This window comes from Zophobas morio, unplaced genomic scaffold (assembly GCF_036711695.1).
Source record: "Zophobas morio isolate AGI-343-1 ecotype UQ-CSIRO unplaced genomic scaffold, CSIRO_AGI_Zmor_V1 ptg000005l, whole genome shotgun sequence".
NCBI classification, from domain to species: Eukaryota; Metazoa; Arthropoda; class Insecta; order Coleoptera; family Tenebrionidae; genus Zophobas; species Zophobas morio.
The window spans coordinates 2,680,731-2,695,318 of record NW_026972110.1 but is presented as its reverse complement, the minus strand read 5'-3'; the positions used below and the strand labels follow the sequence as shown (position 1 = coordinate 2,695,318).

Below are 14,588 nucleotides of genomic sequence, written 5' to 3'. Positions count from 1 at the left end.
TAATCAATGACAATAATATATCTACCAATAACAAATATTTTTTAACAGACCCGACCATGTAATTAATGATTATTTTTTATTATGTTTAACTATTCATTGACAAATGATGTAAAGAAACTGCTATGAATCAATTTCTATGCTGATTAGCTCAACATAAAAAATAAAAGCATTTAAGATATTTAAGATTTTAGATAAATATGTCATCACTTGTCATATACCTATAAGTTTTTTATGTTATTGCCACATTATTAGGCGTCAGATACCCACTACAAAATCCCTGTTTTTTTTTTATTTATAAAAATTAAAAAACTGAAAACTGGATTGTCACTTTTTTATTTAGTGTATATCTCTTTTACTAAGTAAAAGTGATGGATATTTTGATAAAACAAGTACACACAAACAATAAGTGAAACATCAGACAATGTTACTAACTTCCGGTTGGCGTTCTATTAACTGCGGATGTGATAAGTGATACAACCCAGTACCTAGGTCATTTTTCAAAGTGCGAAAATACCAGAATATTAATGATTTATGTATATGTAACTAAAATACAAATATAAAAATAAAATATTGTAATAAATATGAATTTAAAAATAAATAAAATTCTAACAACAAAAGTTAATCTAGTTGACACATTAAGAACAAAATTTCCTTCTAATTAAACCAGACAACTGGTGTCACGAATACGTAGAATGTTACAATAATTAAAAGTAAAATAAATATATTGTTTTCACTCTTCTTTCTATTTCAGGTCTAATTATCATTAAAAAAATACTTCTGACGGTGATAGTTGTTTTAATTTTTAGACGTCACTTTAAACGTTTTAGTCAAAAAATATGGAGGGAACATTACCGCAGATGATTATTTACCACTTTCATTTAATTAATCATCACTTGCTGCAAAAATTGTTTTTATTGATATTCTGTAACAGCAAAAGGGATTGTGATTGCATTGCTTTAATCTTATACATTTACTAAATAATGTTCCTTTAAAATTACTCTCAAGTAACACAATTAAAACAATAATACTATACTTAATAAAGAACTTACCCAACTGTTATCCTTAAATATGGACATCTCGTTAATCAGTTGTTTAACCATAGATAACGCGTTTTAAATGCACACCACGATCTGCACTGTTTTTTCATAGTTCGAACTTTTAAGCCAAAAAAAGTTCAAAACACTAGCGACAAAAAGTTAACAGCAGAAAAAAAGACTAAACCGATTTAAATATTTTGTTTACTTAAAAAACAAAAAAAAAACAGTATCGACGAAAACGTTTATATTCACTGTACCACAAAGTTTAATCAGAGCAGAATAATAATAATTCGAGCGTATACGGTTAGTCTGTCAAATTAAGGGCAATTTACTTCAATAAGAAATCGCCGTTGGTGACCTTTGACTTGTCAACTGAACTATCTTAAAATTACGTTAAGACGCACCTCGGCCAGATTGTTGATCAACAATCTAACAACAAACATGAAAAAGCACTGTCTGTACGCTGCGATTCGTAACTACCTGCCGCGAAGTGCAAACTTTCTAATTGGTGGGAACAGACCACGTGGTGGGTGATACTTTGCAATGCAAAATTATAGTGAAAACTTGGCTCAGAATCGTTTAAAAAACTTATGGATTATAATATTTATGGATAAATTTGGAAGTCCACGAATTATTTATCATTTTTTACCTTTTTATTCAATATCATTACATAACATATTAAATTATGCGTTTGTATTTACCGCCACAAATTTCCATTTTAAAAATCTAGTGACTTTTGGTTGATTTCTACTTGTCAAGTACCTGGTCAAGCAGACAACAAGCGCAATCGCAAACTTCACGTAGTTTCCCGGTTAGGAGTGAAGAGTTAGCTCGTATTATTTTATTTAATTTAAATTAATACAGCTAAAAATGACCCAACAAACGTAAGTTAAAAAAGTCTTCTATTAAAGTGCGCCACTTGGAGAAAATGAAATATATTTACTGACTTTTTCCTACTACTTCCCATGAAATTTCATTTTTCTGCAATAACGGCCATGTTGTGTTCATTGTGTATAATCGATTCTAGAACATTCTCACTTGAAATTTCGAAAGCAAATTAACTTCACAATGACAAGAAAATTAACATTTATTTAAAAATATTCATACATCAAAATAATTGCAAACTTGACTTTTTTTAAATAGGGTACCATGCTAACCTCACTTTTTTTAGGTTACCTCCCCCAGTGATGTGGGCTCAAAGAACGGGTGTAGTCTTTTTAACTATTAATTTAGAAGATGTCAAGGATCCAGATATTAAGTAAGAAAAACAATAAAAATGTTTGTCATGCCTTACAATTTTGATTGTAGATTTACAAAAGACTCGGTATTTTTCAAAGGCACTGGTGGCGTCGAAAAAAAAACCTATGAAGTAACAATTCCCTTATATAAAGAAATAGATCCAGAAAAAAGCAAAAGCTTTAACAGAGGACGGTGTATCGAGCTAATATTAGTAAAAGCTAATTCAGACGATTCCTACTGGCCAGCATTAACATCTGACAAAAAGAAACACCATTGGCTAAAATGTGATTTTAATAAGTGGCAAGATGAAGATGATTCTGGGGATGAAGGTGTAGGTGGTATGGGTGGAATGGGAGGCGGAGACTTTGAAGAAATGATGCGACAAATGGGCGGGCTGGGAGCCGGTGGTGGTAAACCTTCATTTGATGACTTAGATGATGGTGATGGTGCAGATTCGGATGATGAACCTATTCCTGATCTTGAGTAAGCATTACTCGAATAATTAATTACCGAATACAAAAATTTTCCTTTTGTATCTTTTCATTCTTTGTTAAGTTAACAATAAAATGTTTAGTGGTATAATTTGTATTTTATTTCAATGTTCAATGTTAGATGTGCTTAGTCTTTCCTTCCAATTCACCATCTTTTATAATCATGTATTACATCATTATTCAAGTAATAAATATTTGTAGGTAATTGGTTGTTTATTTTTTTACTATAACTTAGCAATGTGCCCTTTATTGTAAAACACCTCTATTAAAAAAGTTGTTACTTGGTAAATCTCAAATGTTGCACAATTTGCGTTAATTCTTGCTTTCTAACCAATTATAAAATTATACATAAGAATTAGAACTTAGGAAATCATCCTTAATAATCCAGTTTAATTTATACGTTGTCAACAGAAAATCAAGAAACTGTTGAGGACCAATCGAAACGTTACAGTTCCCATCCCTAACCAAAAACGATGCTTTTAAAAATTTACTATGCACGTTGTTCGGACCGATAGTTACCTAATCTAAATAGAATTGTATCCTCTTGTGGTTATTCACTGATATTGAAGAAAATACTTCTTGCAAGCAAAAGTAGCACACCTAACTTAAAACTACCGTAGCTTTATAAAAGTGTGAACTTCTATAAAACAATGTTTATAACTCTTCTATGTATGAATACACAGGAGCGAGATGAGGGTGAATCAGGCCAAGCGGTATTGAAAGTAGGGCCAGCAGGCTAGATAGAAGAGACCGAAGCACCGTCCGATTTTCAATGTCGTTTCGCTTGACTCATGTTCAACATGCTCCTGTGCAGGTGTTTATTCATAACCAGAAAGATAATAAACATTACTTGACAGAAGTTCACACTTTTATAGTAATCCTATCGCGGGCTTTAAAAGTTAGGTCTGCCACTTGTACGCTCTCCACTACTATATCATTATTTTACCGGAAATTCTTAGATCGGCTTTACCCGCATACAACCCGTGGGATATTCATCGAACAGCAGTGCGCATGCTTAAGACACATTTTCTGACTGGCCCACTTTAGTACTTCTACGAAAAAATCTTTGAGCTTACAAGAATTTATTAAATACGAGTAGGCACATATTTTGTTAAGTATAATTTGATTCGGAACGCTTCTACGTAGTGACAGTTGTCAACTTTATAATAACAATTATAATTACAAAGTATAATTGATTGTAAACGAAGCTGTATGTTATACGGATTTGTTATTTATTCTGGTAATTATCGCTTATTCAAAATACATGTGGTTTTTAGACTTTATTAAAATCTTGTGGTTTGCTTTTTAATAAATAGACTTTTGCAGTGAATAAATCTAAACTCCTTTACTTTCCTGTTGTTCAAACTTAGGATACTTGTTTTCGACATCATTCCAAGTTTGTTTACTATAGGACAAGTTGTGAACCACTCCAGCAATTTCATTAAGCTAAAAAAACAATAACAGCATTTCATTGGCATACAATACTTGACCCTTCACTTACAGGTATTCTAACTTGCCCCATGGAATCTCTTTCCCTTAAAGTTACGCTGTGAGGTTCCTTTAAAGTGTCAAAATCAATTGTAATACCGTATGGTATTGCTATTTCATCAGTTCGAGCATATCGCCTTCCTATAGAACCTGAACTGTCATCTACTTTATGCGATACGTCAACCTTGGTTAAGGCAACAGCTAATAAAACAAGAAAATTAAATGACAAACTGAAAACACTTCATAGCAATACATACATAATGTTTTTACAAATGGTGTAAACTCTGTATTGGAACTTAAAGGAAGTACAGAACATTTTAATGGGGCAATGGAGGCAGGCAATGACAAATAAGTACGTTGTTCGTCATTTTCACGCATTTTAAAATTATGTTCAAATATTGCATACATTATTCTTCCGATACCTGAAAAATAAACCAAAAAAATTAGCTGAAAAAATGGATTACTATAAGTACCAAACGAAGGTTCGATCACACTGGGAATTATTTCCTCCACATGAAGGGTTTTTTGATATCGTTTTCCAGTCACCATGTCTTTGGTCAACGTAAACTTTTTATCATCTATGACCAGTTCATATGAACTATAAGAAAATGTTTAAATAGGACTTTACCTCCTAAACCAAAATTTACCCATTATTTTCAAGGTCTTTTTCAAGCGTTTCTACTTCATTTGGTGACAATTTGGTTAAAGCTTCTGTAATAATTTTAGCATCATTCTTAAACGTCTTACCCAAAACACCTTTATTAGGAACAGCTTCAATAACGTCTACAGTTTTGGCCTCTGCTAATTTCTTCTCTGCAGCTAGACGAATACCAGTAGCCTGAGTGTGTTGAGTCAAGTCAAATGCTGATCTATCAGCACAACCAACACACTCAATCCACCCCTGAAAGTACCATCAAACAGCAAATTAATGAACAAGTTAATCAAAAATTTAAAACTACACGTGTTGAAAACATTTGTAATTTTAGAAGAGAAATTTACATCACTATACTGATTCAAGATGTGAGGTGCATTTACAAGATGTTCAACTAAAAATTTGAATAAGAAACAAGCCTTAAGTCACAACTTTGCATCTCGTTAATGACCCTAAAAATTTTCATTTTTAACTTCAGCAGCAAAACTTTTACTTTTGCACAACATGTAGCACAGTTTTGTATCAAAACTTTGGTAGACACTAATTCTTTGTTGGTTTCCACATTTTGAATTGAAACAGATACCATTTCAAGTTGCTCTAAGTGAAAAACTACATCTGCTGGCAACTCGTAATCTTATTGTTATTATTACAACTTTTTTTTTTCTTGCTCTTACTATGCCTCCAACTTTTAGTTGCTGGTGAATGGAATTCAGAGAAACTTACGTAACTAGTGAGGCATTCTGCATCCCAGCAATCTTGGGCATAATGAGCCATTTCATTGGCCATGTGCTGTCTAAATCTCAATCTTTTTTGATCTACACCACATTTAATTAAGAACTGATTAATACGAGCCATAAAGTAGCCTAGTGTAGCGTTTGCAACTAAACCCTAAAACAAAAGCAATAGTAACAAAACAAAAATTTAATACTTAAGTATACTTTGTCAACGGCATCCCCTATAGACAATTTTTCAGCTGGTTTTCCATCCATTTGGTTGCAAGCAGAATAAAGAAGTAGCTCGGTACTTCTAACGTTGTCAAATTTGGGATGCTGTTTGTCAACTGGATCACAAAAATGTTCTATTTCAGCCATCGTAAATTCTCGAACTCGAATTAAGCCGGATCTTGGTGAAATTTCGTTACGGAAAGCATTCCCTAAAATCATAGTTACATTTTATTTGTCTGCATAAATTAAAACCTTCGTTACACTTACCAATCTGCGCCGCAGCAAACGGTAGACGACCCTGGTTAAATTCCAGGAGTCGCTTGAAATTGACAAAAATACCTTGCGCAGTCTCGGGTCTAAGAAACCTGTTAAGACAAAAACTTACATACGATTTTTATTTACTATTTTTTAGGAAAAGTTTAATTTCAAGGAACCATCAAAATTTTACAGGCAAGATGGTACTTTATTAGTTTCGTTTCACAAACAATGAAAAGTGAACTGTTTAGTATTTCATTACACATTGCTTTAAATGAAATTGCATGAGCACGCAGAGTTCAGACACATACATGCTAGAACTGTGTGAGAATCAGTGTAGATGAAAATATGGAATTAAGGTCTGGGCAAAATAGAAATATCACTTTTCATAAAATGAAAATTCAACGCTACTTTAAAACAATATAGATTTTTTTCTGTTTAACGTACAGAAATAAATTCTTTACAAATGGCATATTTTGTCATTATTTTCAAATTCGTGTGATATCACTGTGATCATTAGAGACGGGTAAAAATAGTTCAAGGACTCGATTATTTCTCTCACTACTCATTAACCTTGCCAGTCCAGGGTCGCGCGACCGAACAATAACATCGCGCGCTACTGAAGGAAAGTGGTGAGAGTCGCATGGCCTAACTGCATCTTTAGTGATCATCTTAAAGAATAATGTTCGTGCGTAACGTATCTGGATGTAACTGTTATAAACATATTTTGTTTACCCAAATGAATCAAGTGATTTTCGATAAACCCAGAAATACTAACATCCTATTTTATAGCATAATACTCTGTCAGAGAATATCATAAAAAAATACACCATAACTTTAACATCAACTGGAACTTTTCAAATGTGTTCTTCAAATATATAATGCCTAACAAATAGGCCAACGAAATACATTTAATTTCAAATTATTTTATCAAACTGATTTCATTATGATGACCACAATCTATAACATAAAATTCGAAAAAAAAGTCAAATCAAAATTGTATGGAGGGAGAACTCCCCTTTACAAAACAGCAGAACAAATTTCTTAAGTTCTTTAAATTATGTTAAAACTTCATCTGCTGCAGTATGCACCCTACTATCCCCTCCTTATTGCAATTAGTTTTAAGTCTGCACATAGTGTAAATAAAACTGATCTACAAAAATGAAATACATATTTTGTAATTATCAGAAATGAAAGTACACGTTCCTAATCTCATTTTTTCTTCTAATTACGAATCTCTTTTTAGATTTACATGAAATAAATAATTACCCTTCAAATGGATATAAAATTTATTTAGTCAGTCATCAGTTAACAGTAATCATTAACAAATTAAGTGGAAATTTTGTGTAATCCGTTGTCAAAAATGTATTACTTTAAATATTTTCAAATCATGAACGCATATTACTATAGTCATATCTTCTGTAGATTTAGAATCAGCATGTCCACTTTAATAAACTGAGGATGTTTTCTGGTCGTAGACCAGTGGAATTCGATGCTAGCCTCCGCCAAATTAGCATTATTTCATTCTATGGCCTCTCGATTCAACTCCCAACAAACTGTAATACATATAATCGGTGTTCGGAAAAACAGATCACAATTTTTTATCTAAAAGTGCTTTTTGAGAAAATAGGCTGGTTTTCAAAACTGAAAGTTTTTTCTGAAACAATACTATCAACAGTCTCCTTGCTGCGCTGCTTCCACTGCTGCAGAACCTCAACTTGAAATTCAAATTTAAATTTTTATATTTTACGCACAAGTTTGTCTATTTTTGTAGCGAACTTTGGTGTCAAAAAAAGTTGTGTTTTTATGCATTACCATAAATAACACTTAGTTCAGAATGTTCATATTATTATGGTAGACCTCAGACAATGTGATTAGTTTGACATGGTGAGTCTTCTCAATCTGATTATTGGTTGTTAGTCACTAGCCAAACGTGTGCACTTCAGAAAGGGGTGGTTTTGTTTATTTATTTTGTCATTGTGTTGATATTTTTTGTGGAAAGTGAAACTGAAGTAAACTTGTTAACACGCTAGTACGAATGCAAAGGAAAAATTATTTAAACAGGAAATACCCAGGTACAAATGGACTTGGCCAGCTGCATTTTGTACTTCTGCGCCACTTTATAATGTGTTTTGACTGTTCTGTGTGTTTAACTGTAGACCCTCTACTTCAAATTTGAAGTGGAGGGACTATATGTTGAACTTTGGTAGTGTGATCTCTAGTAACTAAAAAGATAATACTACAGGACACATTAGAAGCTTCTGAAAATATGACTTTTCTAGATTTTTGTGGTATTTTCACGAGAACAGAGAAATAAAAATTAATCTGTAGGTACCGATGCAATAAGACAATTAGTATAAACAACAAAAAAAAGCAACAACTAAACAAAGTGTTTTAATAAGACCCTTTGAGGAATGTCTATCTTCATGTTCGTAAAATATGAAAATGAAAGATTCTTTTTCCAACTGGGAGTTTGCATAATTAGTGAAAATATTTTGAGGAGACATTTAGAAACTATTGCAAATATCTAATACTACTATATTGCTAACTCTTCAAAAGTAATATAGAAATCCAAAAATAGATACGTCTTTGATATATATAACGAGTTCTTCATGGTTGTATAGATAACATTATCTCTACAGAAGATGCCCTGATGAGCTCTCGTTTTCAATTTGTTTGTTTTTCATTTTAACCTAACAAAGGGTGATAGCTAAGTGTCAGTGTCTAGTACAGAGTTATTGGAGGTATTATTAGTTGCGTTTTGAATTCTTTAGGCGAGAAGCTTCTCGTGAATAACCATGTATAACATAAATTTATATTCTAAATACGTCCACGAGTTTGAATTAAATAAAAACTTCCACTTTCCAATCTTTTTTTGTGCATTTCAAAACAGCAAAAATAAGTTTTTTTTTTATTTTTGACAGTAAATGCCTCTTAATGTTACTGTCATTATTTTTTAATTAAAAAATATAAATAGTCATATTTAATAATTTGAAAGCAGCTACACAACAATCACTAATAATACTGAAAACTTTTTTATCTAAATATCTTTTTGTACTTCTTTATATTCCACACTCTTAGGCAGCAAGAATGATTACAAAATACCATGGACAACATTTCTCACTATACCACAAACTTTTTCTTAATCGAGTTAGACAGGCACACATTAACAGAAAGGTAAAACAAACATTACCCTTTAATAAGTCCTGAGGGCCCAATTTGAGTTCCAAACATTAAATTAAACTCAATGGGCTCCGTCAGATCATTTCCTGTCAAAGGACTCTTCATTTTATACTTCTGCATGACACCAGCCATTTCTTCCTTATTCATACCATCAAGTTTAACTATTATATCTTTGCAATCTGCCTTAATATCATCTGTTGTCTTTTTGTCGGCAACAATCTTTTCTAAATGAGCTTTGATTAAATGATCTAATCTAAAACACTCTCCAGTGTTGATATCTTTTACCATAAGATCTGCAAACCTATCAACGTGTCCAGATGCTCTAAAAACAAATTATTTAATATATACCTTTTTACTTTATATCAGTTAATTTACTTTAATACTGGTTCTGGAGTAAGAATTGAACAATCTACTTCCAACATTTGTTCTTCTAATATAAAAAATTGTCTCCAAGCTTGCAACAAATTGGCCTTGAATGCACATCCCATGGGACCAAAATCAAACTGCCCTGTAATACCTCCATAAATGGCAAATGATTGATCATAGAAAAACCTTCTTTTTAATAAATCTTCCATTCTAGCCCGATCAAAAGTTACATTTGGTGCTAGACTCAATTCCTTGTCTTCAAGTAATTTTTTTCTAGCATTTAATTCAGTAACAGCCTTTTTAACATCTAAAACTGGAGCCCCTTCAGCTTTTAATTTACGCACCAAGTCCCCCTAGCAACAGTTCATTAGTTATTAGGAATATGTTAAATTCATTAAACACACACCTGTTCTTTTACACTGGCTCTCAATGGTGCTAGAACTTCTTCCATCTGTGGATCAGCCATTGACTCAAAATATGATTTTAACTTTATGTCTCGATGTTTTTTGGTGGAGCCCCACTGATGTTTCTTACTTAGAAAAACACTGATGCAAAACGATCTCGAAGTGATGCAAGGTTTATACAGTATTTTTGTATCACTAAAAAGGAGTTTCTGAAGTTTACATAAACTTAATGATACACAATAAAATCTCATTTACTAGAAAATGAACTGCCACGAGGCAGGAACAGTATTCTGCAGTTGAAGTGAAAGGATTATTGAAAAAGAGGTGGTAACACAAAATACAGCATGTTCTTTAGGGAATTTATTTTGCAGAGTTGCACTGTGGAGTCACTGGAGTTGCAGCAAATAGCGATTGGCTGGACTTGCTGTCGTTTTCGTTAACCACCACGAAATCTGTGACGAAATATAATTACGTTAAATGCTATAAAATTTATGAAACAAGAAATATTCCATCCAATAAAACATAAAAAGTCTATGCCATTTCTATATTATCATTATCATTACACATATCTGTCATCTTGATAAAATGTAAGGTTGGTTACTCTGCTCTGTTTGGGTTTTTTGTTCAATACGGTTGGCTTGGTCTCTGGCCTGGCTTGGCAGTGACGAGATTTGAAGTTTTATTCACAGAACAGGTTTTATTATTATCTCTGGTTTTATAGACAAGCGCAGAAGCAAAAATTGTTGAGAGAGTAATTTTTGAAATTAAAATGGACAATTCAATAAAAAAACAAACTAAAACTCTGTTGTACCGTTCAATGAAGATGGCAGACATGGGAATAGTCAAATGCCACCGAGTAGTGAATCATCTTTGCCCCTACAAACTACATAGTACTTTTTCGGTATGGTAGTAATTGCTGGTTCTTTTCACCCTCTACCTCTTATGACCCATTTTATCCATTAGTGCTCAAGAAGTCAAATTAGAAATGTTTTACACCACCATCGATCCGGTTATCCCATCCAAAATCCTCAAACTCATCCATGGGCAACCTTTTCTGTAAGACGGGCCTAACGGAAAAAATATCGGGCAACCGCGGGCCACCAAATAAATAATAATGCATAATAATTATTATATATTATAATAAAAATAATGGTACACTTAATACAGGAGAAACGTACTGTAAACAATAAAAAACAAATACACTATAAAATTAAAACAAATTTAATATTCAAAAAGACACTTCAAAATAATATATGTGATCACATAGTGATGTGAAATTATTAAAAATAGTTATTCAATGGCATTAGCAAGTATACTAGTGGGATTTCTGACATTGAATGTTTTTTATCATGCCGTCAATATCAGCACTAAGAGAAGTCGACGCAATTCGTAAGGTGTGTTCTAAATTTTGGTCCGTGATTCTCGATCGATTTTTGGATTTTGTATAGTTCATTTGCGTAAAAAATTGATCACAGCAATATGTACTACCAAAGAGACACATTATTTTACACACAAAAATTTTAAAATTTGGGTATTTGTCTTTGGGAAAGTATTTTTGATAAAATTCAAGCAAAGTCCCATTAAACATGGCTTTCAGGGCATCATCTGATTGAAACTCTATCAACTCCATCTGTAAACTCTCTGGCATGATTTCTACGTCCACGCCAAAAGGATTAAAAAATATGTGAAAATATTTTTCATGTTTACTGAAATCCTGGAAGCGCCTTGAAAATTCTTCTTTTAATACGTTTAGTTCATTTGCCAAAGCCGCAGAATCAAAATTTTTGTAATTAGCAAGTGTAGGAAAATGGTAAGTATTTTCTGCAAGTAACTGAATTTCCCATAGTTGAAGTTTAGTTCGGAACGACTTGATGTGTGCGAACATTTCATGTATAAATTGTCCCCTTTTTTGTAAACTTACATTAAGGTCATTTAAGTACCCGGTAACGTCAACTAAAAATGTAAGTATGGCTCTCCATACCTCGTCCGTTAACTGACGAATTGACTTCCCTTTCATTTCCATGAAAATTTGGATTTCACTTTTCAAATTATAGAAGCGCTGTAACATCTTCCCTCTACTTAGCCAGCGTACTTCGGTATAATAAAGAACGTCACCATATTCTGACTCAAGATCTTCCAGAAATTCTTTAAATTGTCGATGATTTAAGCCCCTCGATTTTAAAAAATTTACACAAGTCACCACAACTTCCATTACATTACGAAATTTGGTTGATTTTGCGCATAGATTTTCTTGATGTATAATACAATGAAATGCAAAAAAAGTGTCTATATTTACATTTTTATCACGCAATTCAGATGCAATTCTTGATACTACACTTCCCATTGCACGAGCACCGTCTGTAGATATTCCACTTAATGTTTCCCATTGTAATTGAAAACTTTCAAAAACATTTACCACCTTTTGAAAAATGTCTTCGCCTGTCGTCGTATCCTTCATTCGTTCAAGTGCTCGCAACTCTTCCGTTATAACAAAGTTTTCGTCCACAACACGAACAAAAATAGCTAATTGTGCTGTGTCCGTTATGCCAGTAATCTCATCGAGTGCTATGGAAAATACACCTGTTTTGAGTATTTCAGCCAAGTTAAATTTAATGTTTTCACCCATCATTACAATCCTTCTAGTCACGGTTCTTCTTCTTAAACTGACTTCTGCAAAATTTCTTCTCTTTGTCCGGATAAAGTATGTGAGCTACAGAAGTTAGACACTGTTTAACAAATTCTCCTTCAGAGAATGGTTTTGAATGTTTTGAAATTACTTGGCTAACAACAAAACTTGCACGAACGATGTCGTTACTTTCTTGGTGTTGTTTTAAAAAAATATTTTGCTGTGTTAATAAATTCTTCTTTAATTTTTCAATTTTGTCCGTTCGAATCTGACCACTAAATCTGTCGAAATTTTGGGAGTGCTTAGTTGTAAAATGCCGTTTTATATTATATTCTTTTAAAACAGCAACAGATTCATTACATATCAGACAAATTGGCTTTTCTTTATGCAAAACAGAAAAATTGTCGTTGGTCCACTTTTCTTGAAAACTACGGCATTCGTTGTCGACTTTTCTGCATTTGCTGGACGATGTCATCCTTACACCTCAATCGACAAATAATAACTGAATTGCAATAATATCACATGCACACATTTCTTCGAATTGTTTTTGATTTCACCTAATCCTACTCTGCTATGCGTGAAACAGTTGTTTTGTCGGGACGCGGCATTTTACGACTTCCAAGAAATTCACACGGCTATGTTTCAATAAGAATTATTATTGGAATTTATCTTCTCAAACTTGGATTGTTTTTTTTTAATTGAAAATGTGAATTGTAAATTTGAAAACGTTAATTTTAATTGAGGAATTCGATTGTACACATTGCGGGCCAAAGTTACACCAATCAAAAAATCTTTGGCGGGCCGGAAGTTTCCGGTCGGCGGGCCGCATTTGGCCCGCGGGCCGTAGGTTGCCCATGGATGCTCAAACTGGTAGAAAGCTAGTCTTATTTCTACGCAAACTTCCAGCTTAAAAACAATCTTAGGAAGCACGTTTATGAAAAGAACAAGAAAACCGAGTATTTCACATCAGAAGATCTATTTGAAGATGCAAAAAATGAATTAGAATACACTGCCAGCATGAGAACCCTAAACAGATTTTTTTTCTTAAAGTCCGAAATACATCTTACACCCAACAATTTTCCAAAATTTGCACTAGGAAGTAGACAGATAGAAACGGCGTGGACCTTATTAGATGCAATAATTTAGAAATTTATTGACTCAAATACGTGGAATTATAACATTTGTAACATCCGTGACACAGCTGCACTGCACATTACCCAAAAATAAAATGATACACAATTAATATCATTTGGGTAACATATGAAGTGTGTAAATGGCATTAAATTTATCTTATTTCCTAAGTAGAAAACAGGGGTATACCTATAATATAGCGACAAAACAATTAACATCACCACTAAAACAAATTTAACGCCATAGGTGAAACCCAACTGTACCAAAATGTTATTAGTTGGTTTATTGCCTCTGATGTCTTCTAATTTTCCATCAATTGAATTGATTTGTCTTTGAATTTTTGAATATTTGGCAAATTCATCTACCATATTTATAGATGCTTGTTCTGTTTTTAAACTGTGTTTTTGTACTAATAAACTTCTTTCTCGTTCTGTTTGTTTATTAAGCCATTTGAATATCTATAACAATTAATAAATTCATGTTATTAGAGATGTTTCATTGTGATTACTGGTGATTACTATCATACATACCGGTTTTTCTACCACGGACGAATGAACGCTTAAAAAACTTAAAACCGTGGAAATGACGAATGCTTGAAAGTTCAGGCTAAATTCTGATGTGTTCATAGCTGTTTAAACTTTAGTTTATATTGATATTGAACTTATTTTGCTATAACAATTATTATGTGGTTACCGTTGTTATGTTGTTATAATGGTTGTCACTTGTCAATTGTCATGTCATCCCCCAGTTTCATTTGATGCAATTTAGATAT

The 14,588-nt window shown here is 32.7% G+C and overlaps 4 protein-coding genes across 6 annotated transcripts in view; 1 reads left to right on the top strand and 3 right to left on the bottom strand.

Annotated features, from left to right (window-relative positions):
• Positions 1-1,503, bottom strand: part of LOC135121550 (nostrin) — a 47,506-nt gene extending 46,003 nt beyond the window's left edge. The window contains exon 1 of the mRNA XM_064045861.1: positions 1,050-1,503. Within this exon, the coding sequence (XP_063901931.1) occupies positions 1,050-1,100 (51 nt within the window). The 5' untranslated portion in view covers positions 1,101-1,503. The remainder of the gene's footprint in view (positions 1-1,049) is intronic.
• A 308-nt stretch (positions 1,504-1,811) lies between these two features.
• LOC135121607 (co-chaperone protein daf-41) lies at positions 1,812-2,858 on the top strand. Its single transcript, XM_064045926.1, has 3 exons — positions 1,812-1,921; positions 2,209-2,295; positions 2,346-2,858. The coding sequence occupies exons 1-3, from the start codon at positions 1,908-1,910 to the stop codon at positions 2,761-2,763; spliced, it is 519 nt and encodes a 172-aa protein (XP_063901996.1). The 5' UTR covers positions 1,812-1,907; the 3' UTR covers positions 2,764-2,858.
• A 1,176-nt stretch (positions 2,859-4,034) lies between these two features.
• LOC135121566 (glycine--tRNA ligase) lies at positions 4,035-10,416 on the bottom strand. Of its 3 annotated transcripts, none has more exons than XM_064045880.1 (12): positions 10,315-10,416; positions 10,062-10,254; positions 9,665-10,008; positions 9,300-9,611; positions 6,119-6,216; positions 5,846-6,060; positions 5,631-5,795; positions 4,903-5,156; positions 4,729-4,853; positions 4,513-4,677; positions 4,269-4,456; positions 4,035-4,213 (listed from the first exon to the last, which is right to left on the bottom strand). In XM_064045880.1, the coding sequence occupies exons 2-12, from the start codon at positions 10,119-10,121 to the stop codon at positions 4,103-4,105; spliced, it is 2,037 nt and encodes a 678-aa protein (XP_063901950.1). In that variant the 5' UTR covers positions 10,122-10,254; positions 10,315-10,416; the 3' UTR covers positions 4,035-4,102. The 3 variants fall into 3 exon arrangements, with proteins under 3 accessions (XP_063901950.1, XP_063901954.1, XP_063901942.1); XM_064045884.1 differs by having other exon boundaries at positions 10,062-10,268; positions 10,315-10,397; XM_064045872.1 differs by having other exon boundaries at positions 10,062-10,408.
• Positions 10,417-13,810: 3,394 nt separating this feature from the next.
• LOC135146221 (guided entry of tail-anchored proteins factor 1-like) lies at positions 13,811-14,520 on the bottom strand. Its single transcript, XM_064078386.1, has 2 exons — positions 14,347-14,520; positions 13,811-14,274 (listed from the first exon to the last, which is right to left on the bottom strand). Exons 1-2 carry the CDS (start codon positions 14,440-14,442, stop codon positions 13,858-13,860), a joined length of 513 nt encoding a protein of 170 aa, XP_063934456.1. The 5' UTR covers positions 14,443-14,520; the 3' UTR covers positions 13,811-13,857.
• Between the last annotated feature and the right edge of the window lie 68 nt (positions 14,521-14,588).

What these genes read in the sequence shown, in the direction of transcription:
- LOC135121607 (XM_064045926.1), top strand. An exon ending in GTCAAGGATCCAGATATTAA is followed by an intron (nt 2,296 to 2,345) that starts GTAAGAAAAACA and finishes TTTTGATTGTAG; the next exon opens with ATTTACAAAAGACTCGGTAT.
- LOC135121566 (XM_064045872.1), bottom strand. Translation starts at nt 10,310, where the DNA reads ATGAGATTTTATTGTGTATCATTAAGTTTATGTAAACTTCAGAAACTC. An exon ending in TAGGGGATGCCGTTGACAAA is followed by an intron (nt 5,796 to 5,845) that starts GTATACTTAAGT and finishes CTTTTGTTTTAG; the next exon opens with GGTTTAGTTGCAAACGCTAC. An exon ending in TGTGATCGAACCTTCGTTTG is followed by an intron (nt 4,678 to 4,728) that starts GTACTTATAGTA and finishes TTTATTTTTCAG; the next exon opens with GTATCGGAAGAATAATGTAT.
- LOC135146221 (XM_064078386.1), bottom strand. Translation starts at nt 14,442, where the DNA reads ATGAACACATCAGAATTTAGCCTGAACTTTCAAGCATTCGTCATTTCC. An exon ending in CGTCCGTGGTAGAAAAACCG is followed by an intron (nt 14,275 to 14,346) that starts GTATGTATGATA and finishes TAATTGTTATAG; the next exon opens with ATATTCAAATGGCTTAATAA.